We start from the raw sequence: 25937 nt of genomic DNA on the forward strand, positions 1-25937 counted from the left end.
AAAAATGAAACAAATGAACTTATTTACAACACAGAATCAGACTTACAGATATCGAAAACAAACTTATGGTTACCAAAGGGGAAATGTCAGGGGGAGAGGGATAAATCAGGAGCTTGGGATGAACACATACACACTACTATATACGACAGATAACCAACAAGGACCTACTGTATAGCACAGGGAACAATACTCAGTATTCTGGGATCACCTATATGAGAAAAGAATCTAAAAAAAAGAATGAATATATGAATATGTATAACTGAATCACTTTGCTGTACACCTGAAACTAACACAACATTGTAAATCAACTATACTCCAACAAAATTAAAATTTAAAAGAAGAGAGAAAAAAAGTATTTATGAGAAATTGCCCTAAGACATTTGCAGAAGAGGTGGCAGATTAGAAAGAGGAAGCAGTGCCGCTGTTACTGGAGTGTGCTGAAACAGTGCTGCAACGTCCGGCAGGCATGGCCCTTCTTGGAACCGTGACGCAGGGGAGGAGAGCTTCCCTGACGCGCAGACTATTCCTCTGCCCCATCTCGGCTCGCGTGGGAGCCCCAGGTTTCTCAGCAACGGGAACTCCCCTTATGTCCCAACTGGAAGGGGAACAGCAGAAACGTCACAGTCTGGTCCCGGGGCCCCGGCAGAAAGCAGACTCCGGCTTTCAGCCACGCTGGGGGCAGACCCTGGAGCTGCCAGCGACAGAGCGACCCCTACCCGACAATTTCAGTCAACTTGGGGACAAGCTGCAGCTAAAGGAAAGGGACAGGGTGCTGGGGAGATGGTGTGAAGAACCAACACTGAAAACAGGAGCCAGTGGGACGGGGCACAGAAGGCCAAAGCCTAGGGCCACATCCACAGAAGAACAAAGGACTTCCCCATCTCCTTGCCCTTCAGAAGCTAATTTATTTGAACATGAATCCTGAATGCTAGGAAGGGGAGATTTCTAGGCTTTTTACACTTTCTCCCTGACTCCCAGTTTAGAAAAGAAGAAAAGGAAAGGGAAAGACGGAAAAAAACAAAACCCTCTGGCTTTCTAGAAACATTTGACAGAGCAGCCAGGAGCCCCACACCCAGGGCTCTCATCCCATGTCTGCGGTGTGGACAAGCCTGCTCTCACTCCTCTGAGGCTGCAGGCCCGGGGGCTGGTAGGAAGAGAAAGAGAGAAGTTCACCCAGGAGCAGAATGAACATCCACCATAGGGGACAGAGGGTCGACATCACAGCTGGTATTTATTGAGGGATTCCCAGGTGCCAGGCACTATTTAATACTCCACTAGTTAGAAATATTAATCCTCATACTAACTTTTTGGAGTGTTATTATTATCATGATTCTCTCCAATTAACAGGTGTAGAAAGTGAGGCATTAAGTAGATAAATAACTTGCCCAAAGTCACAAAGAATGTCTAGAGTAGCTGGGATTGCAAACCTGGGAAATAATAATCACTTCCTGGCTCTAAATTCTCCAAGAGTTTCTCATGATACTTAAAATCCAAATCTGTTACCACAGCCTATAAAATCCCACCTCATCTGACTCCTACTCCCTGACCTCACTGCCTAAGACTTCCCCCCTTGCTCACGACCTGATCAAACTGGCATTCTGAGTCCTCAATCAGGACAAACACATTCCTGCCTCAGGGCCTTTGAACATGCTTTTTCCCCCCTCTGCCGAGAACACAGATCTCTGCAGGGCTCGCTCCCTCGTCTTATTCATGTCTCTGCTCAAATGTCATCTCCACTGAGCAACCCTCCCCGACCTCTGATCTAAAATACAAAGTCCCCCGTCCTCTATCACCTTCTCTGTTGGGTCTTTCCCCACACACTGATCGCCAGCTGAAATCAAATCTTCATTTGCTGAGCTGTGCATTATGTGTCTTACGCTCTAGAGTGTAAGGTCCTTCAGGGCTGAAACGCCAGCCCTAGGACATGACTCAGTAAGCATCTGTTGAGTGAATGACTATATAAATGAAGGGGTGGGGCATATGGGGCCCAGGAGAGGGGTGTCACACCCACGTCACAGAGCGTTAAGGTGAGACAGTCATGAAAATACAGTGGTTCTTCACCTTTTAGAAGTTAGGCAGTGCTGGGCTTCCCTGCTGGTGCAGTGGTTAAGAATCCGCCTGCCAATGCAGGGGACATGGTTTCAAGCCCTGGTGCGGGAAGATGCCACATGCCACGGAGCAACTAAGCCCGTGTGCCACAACTACTGAGCCCGCACTCTAGAGCCCGTGAGCCACAACTACTAACCTGCACTCTAGAGCCCGTGAGCCACAACTACTGAGCCCGCATGCCGCAACTACTGGCAACTACTGAAGCCTGCGCGCCTAGAGCCCGTGCTCTACAAATGAGAAGCCACCACAATGAGAAGCCCATGCGCCGCAATGAAGAGCAGCCCCTGCTCGCCACAACTAGAGAAAGCTGCACACAGCAATGAAGAACCAAAGCAGCCAAAAAATAAATTAATTAATTAACCGAAAAAAAAAAAAAGAAGTTAGGCAGTGCTCTGAGTCCTAGATGACAGGCACGGACCTTTCGTCCAAAAAAGTAACCAAACATTTTTGTTTGGTTTATAATCTCAAGAATCAGAGGGATAAATTGGGAGACTGGGATTGACATATACACACTACTATATATAAAATAAAATAGATAAGTAATAAGAACCTACTGTGTAGCACAGGGAATTCTATTCAATACTCTGTAATGACCTATATGGAAAAGAATCTAAAAAAGAGTGGATATGTGGATATGTATAACTGATTCACTTTGCTGTACAGCAGAAACTAACAACATTGTAAATCAAGTCTACTCCAATAAAAATTAATTTTAAAAAAATCTCAAGAATCTCTTTTAAACCCCAGGGAGGAACATCTGCACCAACGATGCAGGGGGTGGCAGGTAACAAACAGACTCGGATCTATCTGAGCGTCAGCTGAAGCCCCTTCTGCTCCCCCGGCTGCCTCGTGGGTAGTTCTGCCCCCTCCGGGTGCTTCTAAAGAAAAGAATGGGGTCTGTGAACAGGGCGGTAGAAACAGCAGAGGGTGAGCCCCTGGCCCAGCAATGTGGCTTCTGGGGGCTACATCCTGCATTCTCAGCTCTGGACGTTGTTTCGCAGTGGGAGAGATGATGACTATCGTTAAAATTCCCTCTGTCCCGACGCCACCAGCCGCATCACCTTGCCTTGACCAGTGGAATGTGGCAGAAGGGACACCATGCCAGCTCCGGGCCTCACCTGGAAGAGGCTTCCGCTTTCACCATGTGATAAATCTGACTACCCGAGACCACCTGCTGTGAGGAGGCCCAAGTCAGCCACACGAAGAGACAGGATGGCTGTGTGGAGGGACCCCTGAGGCACCGGACACGTGACCCGTCTGCCTGGACCTCCCAGCCCAGCCCAGCCGGGCCCACCAGCCCCCTGACTGCAGCTGAGTGAGTGACTCACACTGACACCAAATGAAGCAGAAGAACTGCCAAGCCAGTTTCCTGACCCGCAGAGTAATGGAAAATGATACAGCTTTGTTGCTTTAAGCCACCAGGATCTGGAGCAGTAAATAACGGGCCCATTTACACAACTCCTCAGCAGGTATGTCCTCCCCTCCGGCTTTGCTGAACCCTACCCACCCCTCAGTATGAGCTCCAGTAACGCCAACACCTCCTTCCAGAAGCTTCTCTCATCACTCCACCTCACCCTTCACTCCACCAGCCTCTGAACTCTCAACCTCCTCATCCTTGGAGGCTCCCTCCTCCGAGAAGCCCTCCCTGACTTCCACTGTGCCTGTGACCATCTCTGTCTGCCTGTTTCCCCTCAGAATGTCACTGTCACACACACTGTCACACATCCACATACTGCACAGACATAGCTCATTACTCCCACAAAGTACGGGTTCAGTAAGATCAATGAACTAAAAGGATAAACCCTGACACCACTCACTGGGCCCTAACACACCACCTCATTCATCCTCTCTGCAGTCCAGTGCATGTCGTTAGCCCCGTGACTGAAAACGCCTGGAGGGTGAGGGTCGTGCTACTCACCTCTGCACCCCTCACAGAGCCCTGCGCATAGTAGGTGCTCAATAAATGTACTGTTGACTCTTTTTTTTTTTTTTTGGCTGCGTTGGGTCTTCGTTGCTGCGCCCGGGCTTTCTCTAGTTGTGGTGAGCAGGGGCTACTCCTCGTTGCAGTGCATGGGCTTCTCATTGCGGTGGCTTCTCTTGTTGTGGAGCACGGGCTCTAGGTGCGCGGGCTTCAGTAATTGTGGCTCTCAGGCTCTAGAGCACAGGCTCAGTAGTTGTGGCTCAGCATTTGGGATCTTCCCGGACTGGGGCTTGAACCCGTGTCCCCTGCACTGGCAGGCGAATTCTTAACCACTGCACCACCAGGGAAGCCCCTGTACTGTTGACTCTTAACTGGTCCATGTGACCTGAACTCCAGATTCACCCACAGACCTCTCATGCTCCGGTTCTCCTAGACCTGGATGCACTGCAAGGATGGATAGACTCTGCCTGTTTGTCTCTTTTCAATCAATGAAATTCTCGGAAATCCATGCTTTCTACACTCACAACAATGAGTTCATTCCAAAAGGATCATCTTTTGGAAGCCACATTCTCTTTAAAGGCACTCACCCCCGACCCCTCCTTTCACAGCCAAGCGTGAAGGAGTTAACACAGCTTCCCACGCTGCCTGGGAGCTGCAAATCAACTGGAAATATCTGGTTCAATCTGTTGTTATAAAGCACAGTCCAGACAGAACTGTCACCATGAGGGACAATCATTCTATGAATACACACATAGTCCTGTGACCTTTACCCAACATTCCAGAGATAGGGGAGCTGTGTGGGCCTGGGGGGAGGGGAGGGGGAGGGTTATAAATATAGGGACTGCCTGGGTAATTCCTTATCTACAAACTCCTTATCTCTGGGAAGGTTCAAAGCACTTCCCACCCACCACCTGGGACCCTCCCGCCTCCTGCGGACCAGGCCCTGGCTCTCCCCGGCCAGGCCAGGGCTCCTCTGCTTCTCCCACTCCAGCCTCCCCTTCTCAGGCTGTAAGTCTCAGATGGGACCTGATCCTAAAATTCTACAAGCTCACACCAGGCCAGGAACTTGCATCAACAGGTAAGGGCCTTTGTCACCTGGAGCTGAGCAAGGTGGAAAGGTGATAAAGGCCAACAAAGAAGACAGGACTGGTCAGGAAGTGGGGTCCTCTCGGGCACATGGCTGGCCCTCCCCAAGTCCTCATGGACCCAGTAAGTGTGCGTTCATCTCTGGGAGACATAGGGGAGATGTGTGCAGGCCTGGAGGACAGCGCCTGGGGTCCTCACCCCACCTCCACCACTTCCCAGCTGTGCGACCTTGGAACACATCCCTGAGGGGACTAGGCCAGTGCTGATTCAAATAAAAAGCGCTCAATAAATGTGAGCTCCCCGCTCATCCCTCCCGCGTGCATTAGAAAAGGCTGGTTCAGTACTGAGGCTACTGAATCCAGGTACAAGGGATGCTCTATCCTTCAGGGATGATGTGCTGAACCCCCAAATAACAGAAATTAACTTGAATATATCACTCAATACTATTAAGGGACCATTCATTCATTCAATTCATTCATTCATTCAACAAACATTTGTCGAGTGTGTCATGTGCAGCCAGCATTGCCCTAAGCGCAACTTATGAGCGTCCTTGTTCTGGACACTATGGGGCTTTAAACAGTTACTGCCCCTAAAGTGCTTTTGTCCACGGTCCTGTCTCTGTCTTTGGAAAGGAATACAATGCATTCTACCTGCCATCGTGTAGGCCCTAGATTTTAGGGCACAAGAGGATGCTCAAAGCGGATGCTCTGTCATGATAATGACAGAGATTATAATGACACCAGCAAACAAAAGGGATGCTCACACAGTGGTGAATGGACACACACACAGGAGACTCCCTGAGTAGAAAACAAGACAACATATCCACTGCCCCAAGCTGTTATGCCACAGATCTAACCCCGACTCTAAGCTCACAGACACGATAGTACAGATCAACCTTCTACCACCTACCTGCGGGGAAGGACCAGTTTTCCTTTTGTATTTTCAATTTGTTGTCGGCTGATCATTTGCAAAATGCACAGATCGTGTGCTTGAATGCTACGGTGATGTCAAATTATGTTAAAAGTTTCTAAATACTTTCTCTCACTGTTGGTATTTGCCTTAATTTTACCCAGCACCCAACGATTCACAAACTGCCCCCCATCTATGAAGCACACTTCGGTTAGCAGTGATGTAGTTAATTCCACAAACCATCCAAAACCTAGCATAATACGTGTTGCAAACAATTACAAGAAATGGAATTGTAAAGGTTCACTTACTTGCCGATGGTTGAAATCTGATCAGGTCTTGCAAGTCCGTAGAAATCTGGAAAACATGGCTATAGAACTGCTGGACTGAATTCTTCAGGCCAGAGATGTCTCTGGAATGTGCCCGGAGCGTCCCGTTCATCTGCCTGACACAACTCCAGAGGCTGCTGACATGCTTGTTGAGCCCTTCCTTGATTTTCTGAAGACTTCCTGAGATGGAGTCCAGTTTGCTGCAGGTTTTCTCCATATGAGACACCCTGTCCTCCACCACGGAGACCCCCCTCTGGACCCCGTGTGTCTTCTCCTTACAAGCGTCCAGCTCGGCGAGGACCTGGCCCTGCAGCCGCTGCCACCTCTCCTCCAGCTGGTCGCAGCAATGCACCGAGGCGGCCGGGGGAGACGGGAGGGGTTCAGCCCCCTTAGAAGACCCACGCCCTGCAGCCTTTTCACCTTCTCTACCACTGCTCAGCTCATTATGAAGATGACTCACGTGGTCTTCTGTGTGGTTTAGTTGAGAATAAAGAAAACTAAAATTCTGTTGAAGTCTCTGGATGCTACGCTCGGTTTCTTGAAAATTCCTATGCATTGTGTCATTTAGAGATTTCAAAAGGCTCAAACTGTCACCTGCTGAAGGGTCATCTCCATTTCGCAAAGTATCTTCTCTCCCACGAGGCTCTCCCTGGAAGTTCTGTAGGCACATATCCTCCACCACTTGCACTTTGTCCTTCAGGTGGTTTAACTCCGCCATGACCTGTTCGTTCCCAGCCCCTGACCCATCAGGCGGGGCTGACGCTGGGGGAGCAAGTTCTGCCTCCGAGCCATTGGCCATCGCCAGGAGAGCGCTCCCCAGCCGCTCCTCCAGAGACTGTATTTTCTGATCAAGAAGGTGCTTCAAGTCATCTACCTCCCCACTGATGGTCCCCCGGAGGGTTTCTTCAATGTAAAAGCAGTGTTCCTCTGCGTTCTTCTCTGTCACGTTGATCCTTGCATCCAGTTCATTCCATCTGGCATCAAAGTCCACATCTGGCTCTGGAACTACGAGGCGGTCAAACTCATTGTCTAGTCGTCCGTTCAGCATTCTAGTCGCTTCAGCAACTCTTTCAATTTTCTGGTCTAACGTCTTGATCTGTTGCCCAAAGTCACCATTCTTGGCACCGTCACAGCAACTTGCCCTGGTTGGAGGGTCTTGGACCCGGGCTCGAAGGTCACTGATTTCTTTTCTCAGGTTGGTTTCCTTCTCTCCTATAAGCTCCATCACTCCCAGGTAGCTGCTCCCATAGTCATCACAGTGCTGCTGGAGACCAATTAGCTTATACTCACACGAGTTCTTCAGATCAGCCAGCTTCCTGTCCATTCCCTCCATGAGCTCCTCTCTCAGGGCATCAATCTGACTATCGACATACGCTTGGTAGAGCTCATTGGTCGTCATGGTGACCGTAGGGCCCTGGGCCGCCTCCTGGAGCTGTCTGAGCTGCCCTTCATAGCCCTTCACCTTCCCATCCAGCTCTTCCAGCTTGCTACTCTTGGTCTTCAGAGCATCCTTGACTTCAGCCAATTCAGACTTGATGTCCTTCATGCCAGATTCCTTATTGTCGAGGACACCAGGAAGCTGGACCGTTTCTGGTTCTCCACCAACGGCACTGTCAGGCACTGGCTGGGGGTGCAGGTTACTGAGCCACGATGCCAGCATTTTGCTGGCATCATCCTGAATGGAGTGTTTGAGGTTTTCATTCACTCCAGCAATGGAAGACTGGAGATCAAGAACCGTCCTTGTGAGTCGGAGAACCTTCTCCTCAAGCACCTGGATTTTCTTTTCCTGAAGTTCTAGGGGCCCCTGTTTTGGATCTACGGTCCGACTTAGTTCTGCTGCAGGAGTTGGTGACAAAGTCTTCCCAGGCTCTGAGACTCGGCTTGGTTCATTGTCTGTCACAAAGAAAGAGTTGGACATGACTTAACATTTTCTAACTTTACCCAGTTTCTGCAAAGACAATAAACAGGGTATTCATGGGATTCACTTACAGCTCCCTTCTCACTGCAGGTAATTATTATGCTAGAGTAGAAAAGACTATGGGCTTTAAATAAAATAGACCTCCAGGGGCATTCTGGCTCTGCTGTTTACAGTCTGCCCTCGAGCAGGTTAACTCACTTCTGTGAACTATAATCCCCTCGTCTATGAAGCAGAGGTACTATCTTCGCTCTTGGGTTGTTAAGAGGCTATTTCCATGGCACATAATAGATACTCAATGGCCTCTTTCACCCTGAAGGGAAAATTCTTTATTTGCGTTATCATATGAACACACATCATTCCCACATTAGTAACTGCACCCACACCCCGGTGGTTGACTGCATTCTGTAAAACCACAAGAACCCACTTGAGATCCACCCATTAGCAGTTGGATGATATGATATCACACGAGCAACAAGTTATCCTCCAAGCAACCCCTAAATGTTTGCTTACTTTTAATAGCATCCCTGGGCTAAAAGACTCTCATAGACATTGTTCAGCGCTGTCATGCAGCTGGGGAAACTAACAGCAAACGAGAGATAAAGCAACAGAGTCTACTGGCATCTCCCAACAACAGAGCTACATGGCCCTAAGCAGTGAGAGTCACTAAGTCAAAGAATACAAACATTGAATTTTTTTTTGGCCAAGCCTCGCGTTTGCTGGATCCTAGTTCCGGGACCAGGGATCCAACCCGTGCCCCGTGCAGTGGAAGCACAGAGTCCTAACCACTGGACCGCCAAGGAATTCCCCAAACATTCAATTTTTGATAATCCTACTTTAAGAAATGTACCCTGCAAGCAAACAGTCCAAAAGAAAAAAATTATTATAAAATAATTGTGATGAGTCATAAAATGAAAATAAACTAACGTACAGAGAGAGAGATAAATTAAACAAAAAGCAGGTTATCAGAATCTGAGGCACTGGACTTCCCTGGTGGTGCAGTGGTTAAGAATCTGCCTGCCAATGCAGGGAACACAGGATTGAGCCCTGGTCCAGGAAGGTCCCACATGCCACGGAGCAACTAAGCCCGTGTACCACAACTACTGAGCCTGTGCTCCAGAGCCTGCGAGCCACAACTGCTGAGCCCGTGTGCCACAACTACTGAAGCGCACGCGCCTAGAGCCCATGCTCTGCAACAAGAGAAGCCACCGCAATGAGAAGCCCGCACACCGCAACAAAGAGTAGCCCCCGCTCACCACAACTAGAGAAAGCCCGCATGCAGCAACGAAGACCCAACGCAGCCAAAAATAAATAAATAAATTTATTTTTTTTTAAAAATCTGAGGCACTAGGAGAATAAGCAGCAAACCACGCCCTTGAACACAGAATACAAGGAATACTAGAATACCATCGACAAGCCTACAGACGATACTGAGACCTATCGTGTAAAGTGGAAAAAGTCACACACGACATAGATTACAATGAAATAAAATGTATTAATGTAAACTGACAAACACTGGAAGTAAATTCAGAATGTTGTCGATATTTGAGCTTAATGTTCATCGGTTTTCCCTCCTCTAAACTTTTGCAGATGACGGTGTTAAAGCCAAGACTGAAATTCAGATGTCTAAATTCCCAAGGAGAAAACTAGAAAGAACACCTTGTTTTCCATACTGAAAAATGTATTCCATCTCAGGACACCAGAAATAAAATTCATGGAATCACGTGCAAATGAAATGCTGTTCTGAGCAAAGGAAATTTTTTTCTAAGGGCCGGAGAAGCGGGGTAGGATCAGGATGTAAGCAGGGTTTTTTTTCATACACTGCTGGTGACTATAAGAATTGTTACCACTTTTTGGAAGGATAATTTGGCAAGTGTATCAAAATACTCAGAATCCTTTTGACTCTGCAGTTCCACTTCTAGAAATTTCTTCTAGTAAATAAGAAGGATGAATCCAAAAATTTAACAGGAAAAAATACTTATTCAAATACTATCTATAATAATGAAAAATTGCAAACAGTCTAAGTGACCAACGGTACAGGATTATGTCCAAACAATCACACTCCATGAAGCCATGAGATGATATTGTAGTGTATTTAATGACATGGATGTTTTTTCATGAAGTTAAAAAATAAGTTCCAAAAACAGTATGTTCATTATAATGATAGTGGATTGAGGATAGGCACTTCCTTTCATCCTCTTCTGAAATCTCACTAAAATGGCAAAAAACAAAACAAGCAAAACAAACCCCAACCAAGTCACATATAAAAAAATTGGGACTCAGAATGGTTTTGGACATTTTCACAGTGCATTGGAAACTAGAAGAAAAAAAAAATTTAATTGAAGTACAGTTGATTTACAATGTCGTGTTAGTTTCAGGTGTACAGCAAAGTGATTCAGATATATATATATATATATATATATATTCTTTTTCAGGTTCTTTTCCCACATAGGTTATTATAAAATATTGAGTATAGTTCCATGTGCTATACAGTAGGTCCTTGTTGTTTATCTATTTTATATATAGTAGTGTGTATATATTAATCCCAAATTCCCAATTTATCCCTCCCCCGCAGTTTTCCTCTTTGGTAACCGTAAGTTTGTTTTCTATGTCTGTGAGTCTCTTTCTGTTTTTCAAATAAGTTCATTTGTATCATTTTTTTAGATTCCACATATAAGTGGTATCATATGATATTTGTCTCTGACTTACTTCATTTAGGATGATAATCTATAGATCCATCCATGTTGCTGCAAATGGCATTATTTCATTCTTTTTATGGCTGAGTAATATTCCATTGTATATATACACACCACATCTTCTTTATCCATTCACCAGTCAATGGACACTTAGGTTGCTTCCACGTCCTGGCTATTGTAAATAGTGCTGCAATGCACATTGGGGTGCATGTATCTTTTCAAATTATAGTTTTATCTGGATATGTGCCCAAAAGTGTGATCGCTGGATCATATGGTAGCTCTATTTTTAGTTTTTTAAGGAACCTCCATATTGTTCTCCATAGTGGCCGCACCAATTTACATTCCCACCAACAGTGTAGGAGCGTTACTTTTTGGAAACTAGAAGAAAATTGAGTGATGCTTTCAAAATTCTAAAGGAAAATTATTTCCAACCTAGAATTCTGAAGCTGGAGTAAAAATATTTTCAGAATATCAAAAAGTTTACCTCCCATGCAATCCTCTCATGAAACTACTAGAAGATGTGCTCTACCAAAACAAGGGAATAAACTGAGAAAAAGCAAGCAGGGGGTACAGGAAGCAGGGAATGGATGGGAGAGAAGTCAGTTAAGGTCACAGGGTGGCAGCTGTGAACAAGGACAAGCAGATGACCAGTCCAGGTGGGGCAGGTGAAAAGGCTCTAGGAGAGATTTCTTCAAGGAGATGAAACCGATGTGTCTGAACATAACGAGGGGACATGTAGATAACCAGCGGAGAGTCTGGGTTGAAATAAGGATAAAAATATAGAAAACCAAGCAAATGAAAACACACTTATTAACTCTAGAGAAATCCAAAAACAGTGTAGGAAAGGCAGCATATTCATAGTGCACTACAGAGCTCCGCTGTAAACATTATATAACTACTACAATGTAACCAATAAATACTGAACAGATAAAAACACAGTATAACTGAATGGAAAGGATGGCAGCATAGGAGCCCCATGTTAAATGAAAGGGACTTAAATCCTCACCTTCCATAATGAGAAGTCAAGGGGTGTGGAGGTAAATTCCAAAAGACCATCTAAAGAGTTTAAAGTAGTGCTCACTTCAGCAGCACATTTACTAAAATTGGAACAATACAAAGAAGATTAGCATGGTCCCTGCACAAGGATGACAGGTAAATTTGTGAAGCATTACATATTTTTAAGCAACCTAAGTGTCCATCGATAGATGAATGGATAAAGAAGATGTGGTATATATACACAACGGGATATTGCTCAGCCATAAAAAAGAATGAAACAATGCCATTTGCAACAATATGGGTGGATCTGAAGGGTTTTATGCTTAGAGAAATAAAAGTCAGACAGAGAAAGACAAATACTCTGTGTTATCATTTATATGTGGAATCTAAAAAATAAAACAAATAGATGTATATAACAAAACAGAAACAAATTCACAGATACAGAGAACAAACTGGTAGTTACCAGTGGGGAGAAGGAAGGGCGGAGGGGCAAGACAGAGGTAGAGGATTAAGAGGTACAAACTATGTAAAAAATAAATAAGAAACAAGGACAACACAGGGAAATATAGCCATTATTTTGCAATAACTTTAAATGAAGTATAATCTATAAAAATACTGAATCACTACGTTGTACACCTGTAATTAATATAGTATTGTAAATCTATACTTCAATTTTTTTTAATTTTTAAAGAGTTTAAAGTAATTACCCCTGAGAAGGGAAAGTGGGAGAGAAAGTGCTTTTCCTAATAGTCCTTATAAAGCTACTGAACTCATTAAACCACATGTATGTTTAAACTTTTATAAAATAAAAAGTAAAACTAAACAAAACAGAAATAAACTGTCCACTATGATCCAACACGCCCCCTCACTACTTGTCTAGTGTCTGCCTTTCATGAGGTCAGGGACTGTGTCTGCCTTGATTTTCTCTTTTCCTAAGAACCTAGTATAGAGCCTGCAGATATAGAATAAATATTTGTGGGATGAATGAATGAATTTTTCTTTAACAAAATGTATGCGCAGAAGTAGAAAAGAGAATAGTGTTCTATAGTAAAATGTTAACAGTAGTTGTCATTTGGTGGTGAGATTATGGGTACTTAAATATTTTTCCTATAAACATTCTGTAATAGATATGCATTACTTTTATAATAAAAATTATTTTAAAGTCTGTTTTGCGGACAATATTGGGAAACACCACTAGTTTCAAAACCGAAAACACAGGACTTCCCTGGTGGCACAGTGGTCAAGAATCCACCTGCCAATGCAGGGGACACAGGCTCAAGCCCTGGTCCGGGAAGATCCCACATGCCGCGGAGCAACTAAGCCCGTGCACCACAGCTACTGAGCCTGCGCTCTAGAGCCCGTGAGCCACAACTACTGAGCCTGCAGGCCGCAACTACTGAAGCCCATGCGCATACAGCCCACGCTCCGCAACAAGAGAAGCCACCACAGTGAGAAGCCCGCGCCCCGTGACGAAGAGTAGCCCCTGCTCGCCACAACTAGAGAAAGCCCACGCACAGCAACGAAGACCCAATGCAGACAAAAAAAAAACCAAAACAAACTGAAAACACCTCATGGGAAAATATAATCATGTAAAGATGACTTAAACATTTAACTCATAAGAAAATCTAGGTTTTTCTCACTGAACTTTAAAAAAGAAGAAAAGATAAAGTGATGTAGAATAAAATGTCAAAATATTTTTATCCATAAAAGTCAGTTTCTTAATGTTACACTTAAAAGCCAAGGTGAAAATTATCATTGCTTTCTAAGCTATTCGTTGAGTTTGTGCTACTTCACTTAAAAAAAAAACAAAAGCAAATTTAAGAACAGCCTCATTGGACACTTCTAACTTGGGGCTTAGCTTTGCAAATATCTCACCCCAAACAGAATAAGAATGATTCTATTTACCTTTTTTTCTTTTTGAAAAAGAAACAATTTTAGTTTCTTCAAATTCAGGTTTATGGGAGCTTGTACATGAAAAGTAAAGTAAAAACAACCCAAGCATCATTACCTCGTTACATTTGACTTTCTTCTGTCTGTGCCTCAGGCCACACAAGGCTGAGACCAGCAGCATCTCCCACTCTAAGGCCTTGGCTTTCACAGCCAGTTGGCCCTAACAAAGCAATTTACTTTTTTTTTTTTTTTTTGCGGTACGCGGGCCTTTCACTGTGGTGGCCTTTCCCGTTGCAGAGCACAGGCTCCGGATGCGCAGGCTCAGCGGCCATGGCTCACGGGCCCAGCTGCTCCGCGGCATGTGGGATCTTCCCGGACCGGGGCACGAACCCGTTTCCCCTGCATCGGCAGGCGGACTCTCAACCACTGCGCCACCAGGGAAGCCCGCAATTTACTTTTTAAAAGTCTGTCTTCCGATCGCTACTGCTTCTGCAAATAAATTTGTGTGCCATGTGTCTACTGCAGGCATATATGTGTGTTTTGGGAAGAACTTGGAAAGCTCCACACTGTAACTCATAAATCCTGTAGTTTGAAGGAGCAGTGGCGGCCTGCAAAGCAGAGCACAAGTCAGAAGTTACCTGTGGCTTTCTTCACACTGTTTCTCGGCCGAGCGGGTGTGGGGTGGGGAGTCTTCATGGGGTCTCGGGGACCTTCTTGGCAGTCTCCTCCCCGGAAGCCAGGGCAGCACCTCCATTCCAACTGTGTCACCGTCTTGTACCTGGTGACGTATCTGGGTCTGACATTCACACGATAACTGCCGAAGAAAAAAGGTGGCATCTCTCTTTACTGGCTGCTGTGGCAAACACCGCCGGCCCCCCTGGCTGAGCCCGAATGAAGACGCTCCAGGTCACTGCTCTCTCCAGGCTGACCCAGCGGGGAACACTGGTCTCCTCTAGTCCAGCCCTGCCCCCCTCCTTCCTCCAGCTCCTGCATCCACCTGCCCCCAGGTCCCCTCCCACTAAAGGCTGGAGAAACAGACAACTCAGAAAAACTTGGCTCATGAATCTCATTGGATGTGGACATTGTTCACAAACTGGGCTTTTATTTCACCGACAAACTTATACAATTCGCTGCTTTGTGGAGGTTTTTCCAAGGTAAGTCAGGGCCATTTGGTTTGTGTTTTAGAGAAACACCCCGGGTGCCCTCGCCTCCCATGGCCCCCTGTGTATTCATCTCGGCACCCTCTCTCCCAACACCAACAAAGGGAGCAGCGAGCCCCTGGAGACGCATCTCACGCTATTCGTGTTCAGATCTTTTTAAAAAGATGCCCCGGTCCACACGGCTAATGACAGAAATAAGGAAGCAGAATTGGAACCATTCAAAAATCCCGTTTACGGTGCACTTGTACATCACATAGAGACCCTGGCAACAAGCTGGAAAGTCCTTTAGACCCAGGGCTGGACCTCAGCCCAGAACAGACAGCGCTCAGAGCGACCAACCAGGAGCTCACCCCCCAGCGGCCCTCCCTGCTCACAGCACAGAGGCAAGCCGGCTCCTGGGTCACCCCGGCTTCTCTTTCTGACTGGGAACGACAGCTCTCTTGAACCTCGTCACTTTCTCTTCATTTCCAACACCCCAGCACGAGCAGCTAGCCCCCTTTTGGAACCGATTCCCAGAAAGAAATGGGCTTTGCATCACGTCCTCAGGGTTGCTGTGTGCTGCTCAGGGGGGCATCCGGGGGCCTCGTGCCAGCCTAGTGACTCCATCAGTCCCCGGCCTTGTGGCAGGTAGAGTTCAAAGCTACATTCCTGAGAAAATTACAAATGGCTAAATGTAATGGACTTCTGGCATCCTCCCTGAGGGTCCAAACCATGACACCCCAAACCTCACATGCCAGGAACCACCTCACATGCCAGGACAGGCAAGGTGACCCTTCGGAATTCCAGGAGGGCCTGCCGACAGCACTGCCCCAGCGGGAGTGTCCCAACACTTCACTGACCCATCTCACCTGGTCTTGTAGGGCAGTGGTTCTCAACCTTGGCCGTGTGTTAGAATTACCAGGGACCTGTGAAAAACTACCCGTGCCTGGGTCCCACCCTCAGAGGCTCTGATTTAATTGGTCTGCTGTGCAGCCTGAGTGTGAGGATTTTGAGACGCTTGGGTGGGAGGCTTTTTAAGGAAAACTGATGAGAAAGCCCAATAAGTAAAACAGAAAAGAAGGGCTGCTCAAGGGGTCAGGGGCAAAGCAGGTGCAAGACCTGCCTTCCCGGTTCTTCATTCTCTCATTCCCGCCACGTCCCCCATCAAGGCCCCACTATATACATCATTCCTTTTTCACAAATGAGAAAACAGAGGCTCGTAGAGGTTAAGTGACTTCTCCCGGTTCCAATGGTCAGGAAGGGCCAGGACCAGACTTTGAAGCCATGTGCTCGCCTGGACCCCGCAGGGCCCTCCCAGTGCACAGAAGCAGCCAATCTCACTGGCAACTGCCTTCAATTTGAAGCAACCGCGCCCACCCAGACGTGTTCCAAAAGGGCCCACAAGCTGGGTAAGAAGGCAGCCTGAGCACTTAATTCGGTCCAGGTCCACACTAGCCCTCAGCCCCCTAGCACCCCACCTACCAAAAGCATCCTCTGTGTGGTCCCAGAAACTACAGGAAAAGAAAGAAAAATTCCACTTCATTGTTTTGCAGGCTCAAGCACAGCATAATGCTGGAAAAACGTGTAATCTCAGAAAAACTTGGTTCCTCTGAGCATTTAGGATTGAATGTGAAAATGTGTCTGCTCTGGGGTTTTCTCCGTGTGCCGGGAGATGACGGCCCTCATTAAACCCTTCTGGCCGTGGCTGAGCCGGGCCGAGGGGCCCAAATCCCGCAGCTTCGATGCCGAGGGACGACCCCCCACCCCACCCGGGGGACTTAGCCCCTCACCGCCCAGCCGAGCGCAAGGAAGTTCTTGCTTTTCCAACACACTTCATTCTTTTTGTTGAAGGCAGTGATGATTTCGGAGCTAGCGCATAACTTAGGAAAGCTCCCTGGAGCACCCTCCTTCCCTCCGCCCCCCCCACCCCCCACCCCTGTTGCTCTAGGTTTCCGGTTTCAGTGGACTTCAGGTTGACTGCATCTCCAACCAAGTTTCCAGCCCCACGTGTGAAAGCAGTGACAGCTGGAAGCCACTGGGGGCCACCTGAGCTCACAGCCACATCTCTGTGCCCGAGAACACGATCCCTGAGGCACCGGCAGGTCCCCAGGACTCATTTCAGGGGGGCATGATGGGGGGAGGTGGGTCTGTCCAGCCCCACAGCCCTACTGGGATATCCTGGCAGAAACCGGGCTGCTGCTTCCACTGGGGCAGCCAAGGGGCCCCCCAGAGGATGGGGGAGCACCAGGCAGGACTCCCAGGCCTGCCCCCATGCCCTGGATCCGCGGGACAGTATCCTGACCAGGGGGCCTTAAAAAAAATGCCTAGGCCTTTACCCTCAAAATTCTAATTTCATTGGTCTGAGGCGGGGGGACCCAGGTGTCTGTACCTTTCAAAAACTCCCCACGTAATCGCCAAGCGCAGCCAGAGTTGAGAAGCGCCCCAGACCCAGGCACCCAGGGGCCCAACAACCAGGCAGCAGCCCAAGCGTCACCCCAGGGCCCCTGGGAAGTGGGTGTTTGGAAGATGCTCTGTGGACATTTACTAAATCAGCAAACTGCACCCAGCTGGGGGCGGCCAAGGAAGGGCCCGCAGCCAAAGGGACAGAGTCACTGCCCGGCGGGGCTGGAGCCCAGGGGCTGACTGGGCTACAGCCTTGGTCCCCATCCCAGCCTCGGGTCAGGTCTGTAACAGCATCCCTTCCAGGGGGAGCCCCGATCAGCTGCCTCAGGCACCCCTGGAGGTGGGCAGTGAGCTGCCCCACAGCCCTGTCCACTCTCCCCAACTCTCCCCTCCCCTCCTCTCCTCTCAAGCCCTTTTGGGGGGTGAGACAAGGGGTCACCATTTTTACAAGCTCAGTCACGATGTCAAGGCACCAGATGGGCCCAGGAGATGCTAATGAGAAGGAAGTTGGAAGAAAAGGACTGCAAGAGTTGAATCAGAGCTCAGGGACCACATGACGAAGTGTCCCTGTTAAAACAGAATGGGACAAAGTGTGCATCCATTTGACGTCACCCCCACCAAGACTCCTTCCCACTGGTGGGAGGTGAGACCTCGCCTCACCTGCTTCCATTCACACTTGCATTTGCTCATCCAGAGTTCATCCTCCCCGCCAACCGCGGGGCCCTTGAGGGCAAGAACGCCTGTTGGCTCTGTTCTCTACAAGACCCCCACTTTTCAACACAGTGTCTGTCCTATTGTGCTTAATAAATAACTGAGTATTAATCGTTAATCAGTAATTGATCAAACAATTGATTAATGACACTAGGACTACTTTTGACAAGGTTTGGGGAAGTCCAGTGTCCATAATAACAACCCCAGAGCGACCCTCAGGTCTAACCCAGCTGAACCCAGGAGGTTCAGTCCTCCCAGAACCCAGTCGAGCTCCAGGATCCACAGTCATGTGAACAGGACAAGAATCAAACACCAGAAGGTGAGCCAGCGCTGGGCTTTCCAAGACAGCCATTAACCGGGGGGGGCGGGTGTTTAAATGTAAACTGATTAAAATTAAATAAAACTGAACATCTACTTCCTCAGTCACACTATCCACACTTCATGAGCTTTACAGCCACAGTGACTATGGTATTAAATAAACAGAGTGAATATCTCCAACATCACAGAAAGTTCTGTCGGACAGGACTGGGCGAGAGCGTCGCAAGATCGTCAAGGGAACAGCAACGGGCTCACGTCTATCTGTTCATCTGATTTCTCCTCCCATCTCCCCAGCACTGCAAGTAGAACATTGCTCTGAAATAACCACACATCACTGGCACAGGACCATCTAGACAGTGGTTCCACAGAGTAAGGATCTTTTCCCTGCATTTAGTGTTTACCTGTATTTTATTTTAACACTCTGCACAAACTGAAAACCCAGAGGACCCTGGGGGCACTCATTTGACTGGGATTTCTCCCAAGAATGGACTTTATAGTAAACTCCTCTCCCTCTTCCAGTCACTGGCTTGCCCCCCAAAACCTGGAGTCAACTCTTGTTGCTTCATTCCGTGTGTGTGTGTAGCTCCACCCAGTATCAATCAGAATGGGACAGAGGATGGAAAAGAGGCACTTCCCCTCCCTGGTAGGGAGCACCCAGGCCTGGGGAAATAACCACCTCCCCAGGGACAAGGAAAATCCACACAAAAAGGTGAGAAATCATCTCCCAGAGTTTCCGAATGCGCACCCAGGGCAGACGTGGGTGTCTGGCATTCAGCTACTGCTCCAGGTTTTCCATAGGGCGGTTCACTCCAGCCACAGCAATTCCATTTTTTAAAAACTGTGGTACAGTAATGTAAGTATGTAAATACACATTACATAAAATGTGCCATCTTAACCATTTTTATCAGCACAGTTCAGTAGCACTAAGTACATTCACAGTGTCGTGCAAACATCACCACCACCCATCTCCAGAACTTTTTCATCACCCCAAACTGAAACTCCGCACCCATATTAAACACTAACTCCCCATTCCCCACCCCAACCCCTGGGAACCAGCATTCTACTTCCTGTCTCTAGGAATCTGACTACTCTAGGGACCTCATATAGGTAGAATCATACAGTATTTGTCCTTTTGTGACTGGCTTGTGTCACTTAGCATAATGTCCTTGTAGGCAAGGAAAAGACTTCGCCTGTACCCTCTTAGATTTGTTCCTGGAGTCTGTGAATTAAACCGACAAAAGACAGATTAACAGGAGAAAAAGACATACAAATGTTATTGATATGAATATTTTTATGTGCATGGGGGCTTCAGGAAAGAAGTGCAAACTCAAAGTAGCAGTTAGACTCAGAGGCTTATGTACCATTTTAACAAAGGGTGATAAAATGTGGAGAAGGAATCAGACAAAGGAAAGGGAGTTTGGGCTTCTAGGGGCAATAAGTTGTGGGAATGTGGGTAGGACACTAATGGGTGATAACGGCTATTTTAGTAAGGTTTGTTTACACAGACTCCTCTCTGTGCTGGCTCTCTGTCTCTGGCGATTAGGGTCACTCCCCTCATCCCTGTATAGGAGAGGTAGGAAACTCACACCCTGCTTTTGGGAATAAATGGAAAGGGCAGAAAGGTCTTGTCTCTGAGGTTTCTCAATGGCCTTCAGCTCAAAATAATCAATATGGAAAAGTGGCATGTTTTGAGGTGGTCTGTCCTGATCCCCTTCATCTCAGGCTCATCCATATTATAGCATGTATCAAGATTTCCTTTTTAAGGGGACTTCCCTGGTGGCTCAGTGCTTAAGAACCCGCCTGCCAATGCAGGGGACAGGGGTTTGAGCCCTGGTCCAGGAAGATCCCACATGCCGCGGAGCAACTAGGCCCGTGAGCCACAACTACTGAGCCCACGTGCCACAACTACTGAAGCCCGCGTGCCTAGTGCCCATGCTCCACAACAAGAGAAGCCACTGCAATGAGTAGCCCGCGCACCACAATGAAGAGTAGCCCCCGCTCGCAACAACTAAAGAAAGCCTGCGTGCAGCAACGAAGACCCAACACAGCCAAATAAATGAATAAATTTATTTTAACAAATTTCCTTTTTTACACAGAAATTCACTTTTACAAAGTTTGGTCTCAGTGTTCTAATTTAGAAATTGCTAAGACAGTGGACTGATTTTTCTAGGAACCGCTTGTGACAAATGGATTTGCTTTCTCTTTTGTTATCATTCTACCAATCAATGAATAAGTAAGTGAACTTTTTATTAAAGTAACACTTTGCCAAAAGTAAATACAGCAGTGGCTATAAAGTTTGAAACAGAAGGGATTTCAGAACTACATGAAGGAAAAGTGGTTCTGCACTAGCAGAAGAGACACTTCCATCTGAATCCACTGTGTCTACTGACGATCAAAAAATTGGCCATTTGAGGGGCTTCCCTGGTGGCGCAGTGGTTAAGAATCCACCTGCCAATGCAGGGAACACAGGTTCAAGTCCTGGTCCGGGAAGATCACATGTACCACGGAGCAACTAAGCCCATGAGCCACAACTACTGAGCCTGTGCTCTAGAGCCTGCGAGCCACAACTACTGAGCCCATGCGACACAACTACTGAGCCTGCGTGCCACAACTACTGAGCCCGCGCACTGCAACTGCTGAAGCCCGTGCGCCTAGAGCCTGTGCTCCACAACAAGAGAAGCCACTGCAATGAGAAGCCCGCACACTGCAACAAAGAGTAGCCCCTGCTCACTGCAACTAGAGAAAGCCCGCGTGCAGCAACAAAGACCCAATGCAGCCAAAAATAAATAAATAAACCTGTAAAAAAGAAACTGGCCAATTGAAACCATGTGCAAGACAATCTGAGGAGGTGACCCTGGTCCCCAAGGCTAACTGTCCACGTTCTGAAAAAGTCTCCCCCCACGAGAGAGTGAAGAAACCAGATAGCCTTCTTCCAGGTTAAAGCACATCACACACACAAATCACAGTTCTCATCTTATCTTTTTCTGCTACATTGCACATTTTTAATTAGATCCCTGCCTGGAGAAATTAATAATGTGGAAGGAAAGAAATGCTCAATATTTTGCCTGACTCCTTAGGACAAACCATTTAAGTTTTAAAAGTCAGAAGGCTTGGGCAAATATATTTCTGAAATACAAAATGCATCTAATGAATCTCGAAGTCATATTGATGCACCCTAATTAAAATCAGATTACAATACAGCTTTGTACATTTCTTCTTTATTTTTTTCTTTTGGCTGTGCTGGGTCTTCGTTGCTGTGTGCGGGCTTTCTCTAGTTGCGGTGAGTGGGGGCTACTCTTCATTGTGGAGCACAGGCTCTAGGTCCGCGGGCTTCAGTAGTTGCAGCACGTGGGCTCAACAGTTGTGGCACACAGGCTCAGCAGTTGTGGCTTGCGGACTCTAGAGCATGGGCTCAGTAGTTGTGGAGCACGGGCTTAATTGCCCCGCGGCATGTGGGATCTTCCCGGACCAGGGATCGAACCCATGCCTGCCAATGCAGTGGATTCTTAATCACTGGACCACCAGGGAAGTCCCTGCTTTGTACATTTCTTAAATCACAGACCCTAGACCAAGGCAATGTGCTCAAAATGAAAGTGTATGTATAGCAGATTGTCTGTTCCCCAGTACAAAGGAGAGTCTTGCTGGAGAAACCACAATTGTAAGCTGTTTCTTTTTCCATTTCTTCTTGAATTAATTTCCTTCCGTACTTAGAGTGGCAAGTTAGATTCCAAACCCTAAAATCCTCTTTACTTCTCAGCCATTTTCTCTGATCATACAGCATAATGAGTAGAATAAGTTTTCCCCACGACGGATCACCCTCCTTAACCCTGAGGACAGAAAAAATTCTACAGTCCTGAAAGAAAGGTGATTGAAGGAAAGCCCAGCGGCTCAACTGAGAGGCTGTCCCAACTCGGCTGCAACAGACAGTGAAGTGTCATTTTCAGATTTACCATAAGAGCGGCCTGTACCTTCCTTCGGAGCAAACTTGCATTGCTAAAAATGACATCATCTCCAAGCGCGGGGCGCGCCCAGCAGCATGAAATACAGTTTACGCGTGTGTGCCATGGAGTCCGCATTCTTAGTTTTAACTTCCTCACTTGGGGAAACACATGACAGAGCTCAAGTCTGCAGTGGGGGAAGGGCGAGCGAGCGCGGAGGCCTCCAGGGTCCGAGCACCACCCCGGCTTTCTGGCGGCAGAATAATCCAACACTAACGAAGGCCCACGTTCCCCTAACAATTCTTTTGGGGAAGGGCCATCGCCGCTGCAGGCTGCTTTCCCCAACTCCATTGTACAGGATTCCATTTCTCGAACTCACATCCCATCTCCTCATCCCCGGAGTCAGGATCACAGAGCACCCTCCGCCCCAATCGCGCCCGGATGCGCTCATTCCCCATGTTCCCACGGTGTGGCCCGGAAAACAGCTGCGGCCTCAGCCTTTGGCGTAATGCTCACCCCAAGGGTGACTTTCTGTGGTTCGGGAATCCAAATGTTTCTTCTCAGAGCCACTGAGTAACTCTTTTGATCATTTCCTCTTTAAGAGGAAAAATGATTTCCTCAAATTCTCCTACAGAACTCACAATAATTTCGAAAGCCCTTTTCCTGTGTGTCCCCTGCCTCGGTTTGCAACATTCTTCCCCCCTCAGGCGCCAGTCACTCTGTGCTTTCTCTTCTCTCTCAACTTCCGTATCTGCCAGCCACCCTTCAGCTTGCAGCTGCCCACCCGGCATTCTCAGTACAAGCAACCCTCTGGATCGGCGGTTCCGCATCTGCAGGTTCAACCCACAGCAGACCGAAAATACTCACGCAAAAAAAAAAAATCCTGGAAAGTTCCAAAAAGCAAAACGAATTTGTCATGCACCCAGCCACTATGTATTTATATAGCATTTACATTGTATTGGGTATTATAAGTTATCCAGAGGTGATTTAAAGTATACAGGAGGATGTGCATAAGTTATATGCAAATATTATGCCATTTTATATAAGGGACTTGAGCATCTGTGGATTTTGGTATCCGTGGGAGGTCCTGGAACCAATCCCCTATGGAGCCCAAGGGACGACTGTACTGCTTTTCCAAACAGAAAGGGAACTGGCTATGATACCCCATCTGTAATCAATTTTGGACCTTTGGATGGTGACCACGGATGGTGGTAAGCTCTTAAACAGGCCTCACCTGGAACTTGGTGGCAGTCACTTAGAAGCTTAGAAAATCCTAAGACAGTAGGAGTTTCTCTGTGGGATCTTCCTTTGGGCCAATTCATTCTCATTAAAAAAAAAAAAAAGAAATCTGGGAATTGAAAACACAGGAACACTTATATTTCTTTTCTAATTTATATCACACTGGGGGAAAAAAGGACCAAAATGTTATATCCTAGTTTCATATTTCTCACATTGTCCAGGCGAACCCCGTATTACTTTATGTCTTTTAAATCCACACTTAACAAAGTAGAGACATTTACATTTGCCTGCCCTCTGCTTAGAGGGAGCATGGTTTTTCTTTGGAAGATGCTACCACAACCCAGCCCACCTCCAGGCCTGAAGGTGTAGACAAGGAGAGGGGGAGGGGCAAGATAAAAAGAAGCATTTTGCTTCTTTGCTTTTAAATAGAAAGGGGTGATGGAGGCTGTGGAGGAGAAAGAAGCGAGGAGGAACTTTTCTCCAAGGAGACTTGGGGTGGCCAACGGATTTTTAAGGTTGGTAACACCTTCCATGTCCGTTAAGCCATTTGTGTTGCTACAGCATTCACTGAGCCCTCGTGCTCATACCGGCTTGTAGAACTGGATTTTTCTTAAGAACCTGAGGGTGTGGTGTTCCATACCTCGGCCAGACCCATGTGGTTCCGAGAAAACCCCCCGGAACCCAGGTACTCAGGGACTGCAGGACAATAGAGTGTGGGAAATGTTCCAACCTAGAGGGAAGCTTCCAGGCATCACAGTTCTTGTAAATTGAGGGGGAGTGAGACAAATATACAGACTTGGAGGTGAAGAGGAGAAGTGGCTTGCTTTCAATCTCCTTAAAATCTTTTTTTTTTTTTTTTTTTTTTGCGGTACGCGGGCCTCTCACTGTTGTGGCCTCTCCCGTTGCGGAGCACAGGCTCCGGACGCACAGGCTCAGTGGCCATGGCTCGCGGGCCCAGCCGCTCTGCGGCATGTGGGATCTTCCCGGACCGGGACACGAACCCGTGTCCTCTGCATCGGCAGGCGGACCCTCAACCACTGAGCCACGAGGGAAACCCTAAAATCATTTTTTTTAAGAAAAATTACATAGATTGCATTATCTTGTTTTGTTTATTTAAATAAAACCACTAAGATCTGTGGTTTGCATAGTAGCTCTCATCCTCCTCATAAGCTGGGGCCTAAGCTGTCCCATTACCCAAAATCTTCACTACAATTTACTTCAATGAGTCTTTGCAAATAAAATATACAAGCAAACATGGTATTTTCAAAGAAGTCTCAAAAATAATCTTTAAAATAATTCCCTACATTTTCAATATTTAACTTTCTCAAAATGCACTTTTTTAAACATCTTTAGTGGAGTATAATTGCTTTACAATGGTGTGTTAGTTTCTGCTGTATAACAAAGTGAATCAGCTATACATATACATATATCACCATATCTCCTCCCTCTTGCGTCTCCCTCCCACCTTCCCTATCCCACCCCTCTAGGTGGTCACAGAGCACTGAGCTGATCTCCCTGTGCTATGCGACTGCTTCCCACTAGCTATCTATTTTACGTTTGGTAGTGTATGTATGTCCATGCCACTCTCTCACTTCATCCCAGCTTACCCTTCCCCCTCCCCATGTCCTCAAGTCCATTCTCTACATCTGCGTCTTTATTCCTGTCCTGCCCCTAGGTTCTTCAGAACCATGTTTTTTTTTTTTAGATTCCATATATATGTGTTAGCATGCAGTATCTGTTTTTCTCTTTCTGACTTACTTCACTCTGTATGACAGACTCTAGGTCCATCCACCTCACTACAAATAACTCAATTTCGTTTCTTTTCATGGCTGAGTAATATTCCATTGTAGATATGTGCCACATCTTCTTTATCCATTCAGCTGTCTATGGACACTTAGGTTGCTTCCATGTCCTGGCTATTGTAAATAGAGCTGCAGTGAACATTGTGGTACATGACTCTTTTTGAATTATGGTTTTCTCAGGGTATATGCCCAGTAGTGGGATTGCTGGGTCATATGGTAGTTCTGTTTTTCAAAATGCACTTGTATCTTTTGTCACTGTATCCTCCCAATTACACCAAGCCATTTCTTAGAGCTGTGTAACATGAACCCTCCCAAAATCAAAGCTGCATCATACTTCACCCAGAGAGTCAATGTACACTTACACCTTGGTAAAAAAGCTTTCCAAGGTCACAATGAGATGACCAGTTTAGGAATCTAAACGACAATGTACATCATTACTTTGCTTGATTTAACTGGAGTCTATCATATCACAAATCCTCATTTTAGCTGCAAGCCACTGTATTTTCATTCATCATGAACAATCATTTCAAAGACTATAC

At 46.8% G+C, this 25937-nt stretch overlaps 1 protein-coding gene and 1 non-coding gene across 2 annotated transcripts in view; one reads left to right on the forward strand and one right to left on the reverse strand.

The window, feature by feature from the left end:
* EMILIN2 (elastin microfibril interfacer 2) overlaps positions 1–25937 on the reverse strand; it is a 50784-nt gene that overhangs the window by 12352 nt on the left and 12495 nt on the right. Inside the window, exons 3-4 of the mRNA XM_022551258.2 lie at positions 14487–14662; positions 6334–8244 (exon numbers count right to left, since the gene is read on the reverse strand). Of these exons, the coding sequence (XP_022406966.2) occupies positions 6334–8244; positions 14487–14662 (2087 nt within the window). The remainder of the gene's footprint in view (positions 1–6333; positions 8245–14486; positions 14663–25937) is intronic.
* Positions 12036–12142, forward strand: LOC115804117 (U6 spliceosomal RNA). Its single transcript, XR_004024969.1, has one exon. It is a non-coding gene; the product is annotated as a U6 spliceosomal RNA (small nuclear RNA).

This window comes from Delphinapterus leucas, chromosome 14 (genome assembly GCF_059928025.1).
Source record: "Delphinapterus leucas isolate spDelLeu-1000000601 "Yukka" chromosome 14, BTC_Dleu_Yukka2, whole genome shotgun sequence".
Lineage (NCBI taxonomy): Eukaryota > Metazoa > Chordata > Mammalia > Artiodactyla > Monodontidae > Delphinapterus > Delphinapterus leucas.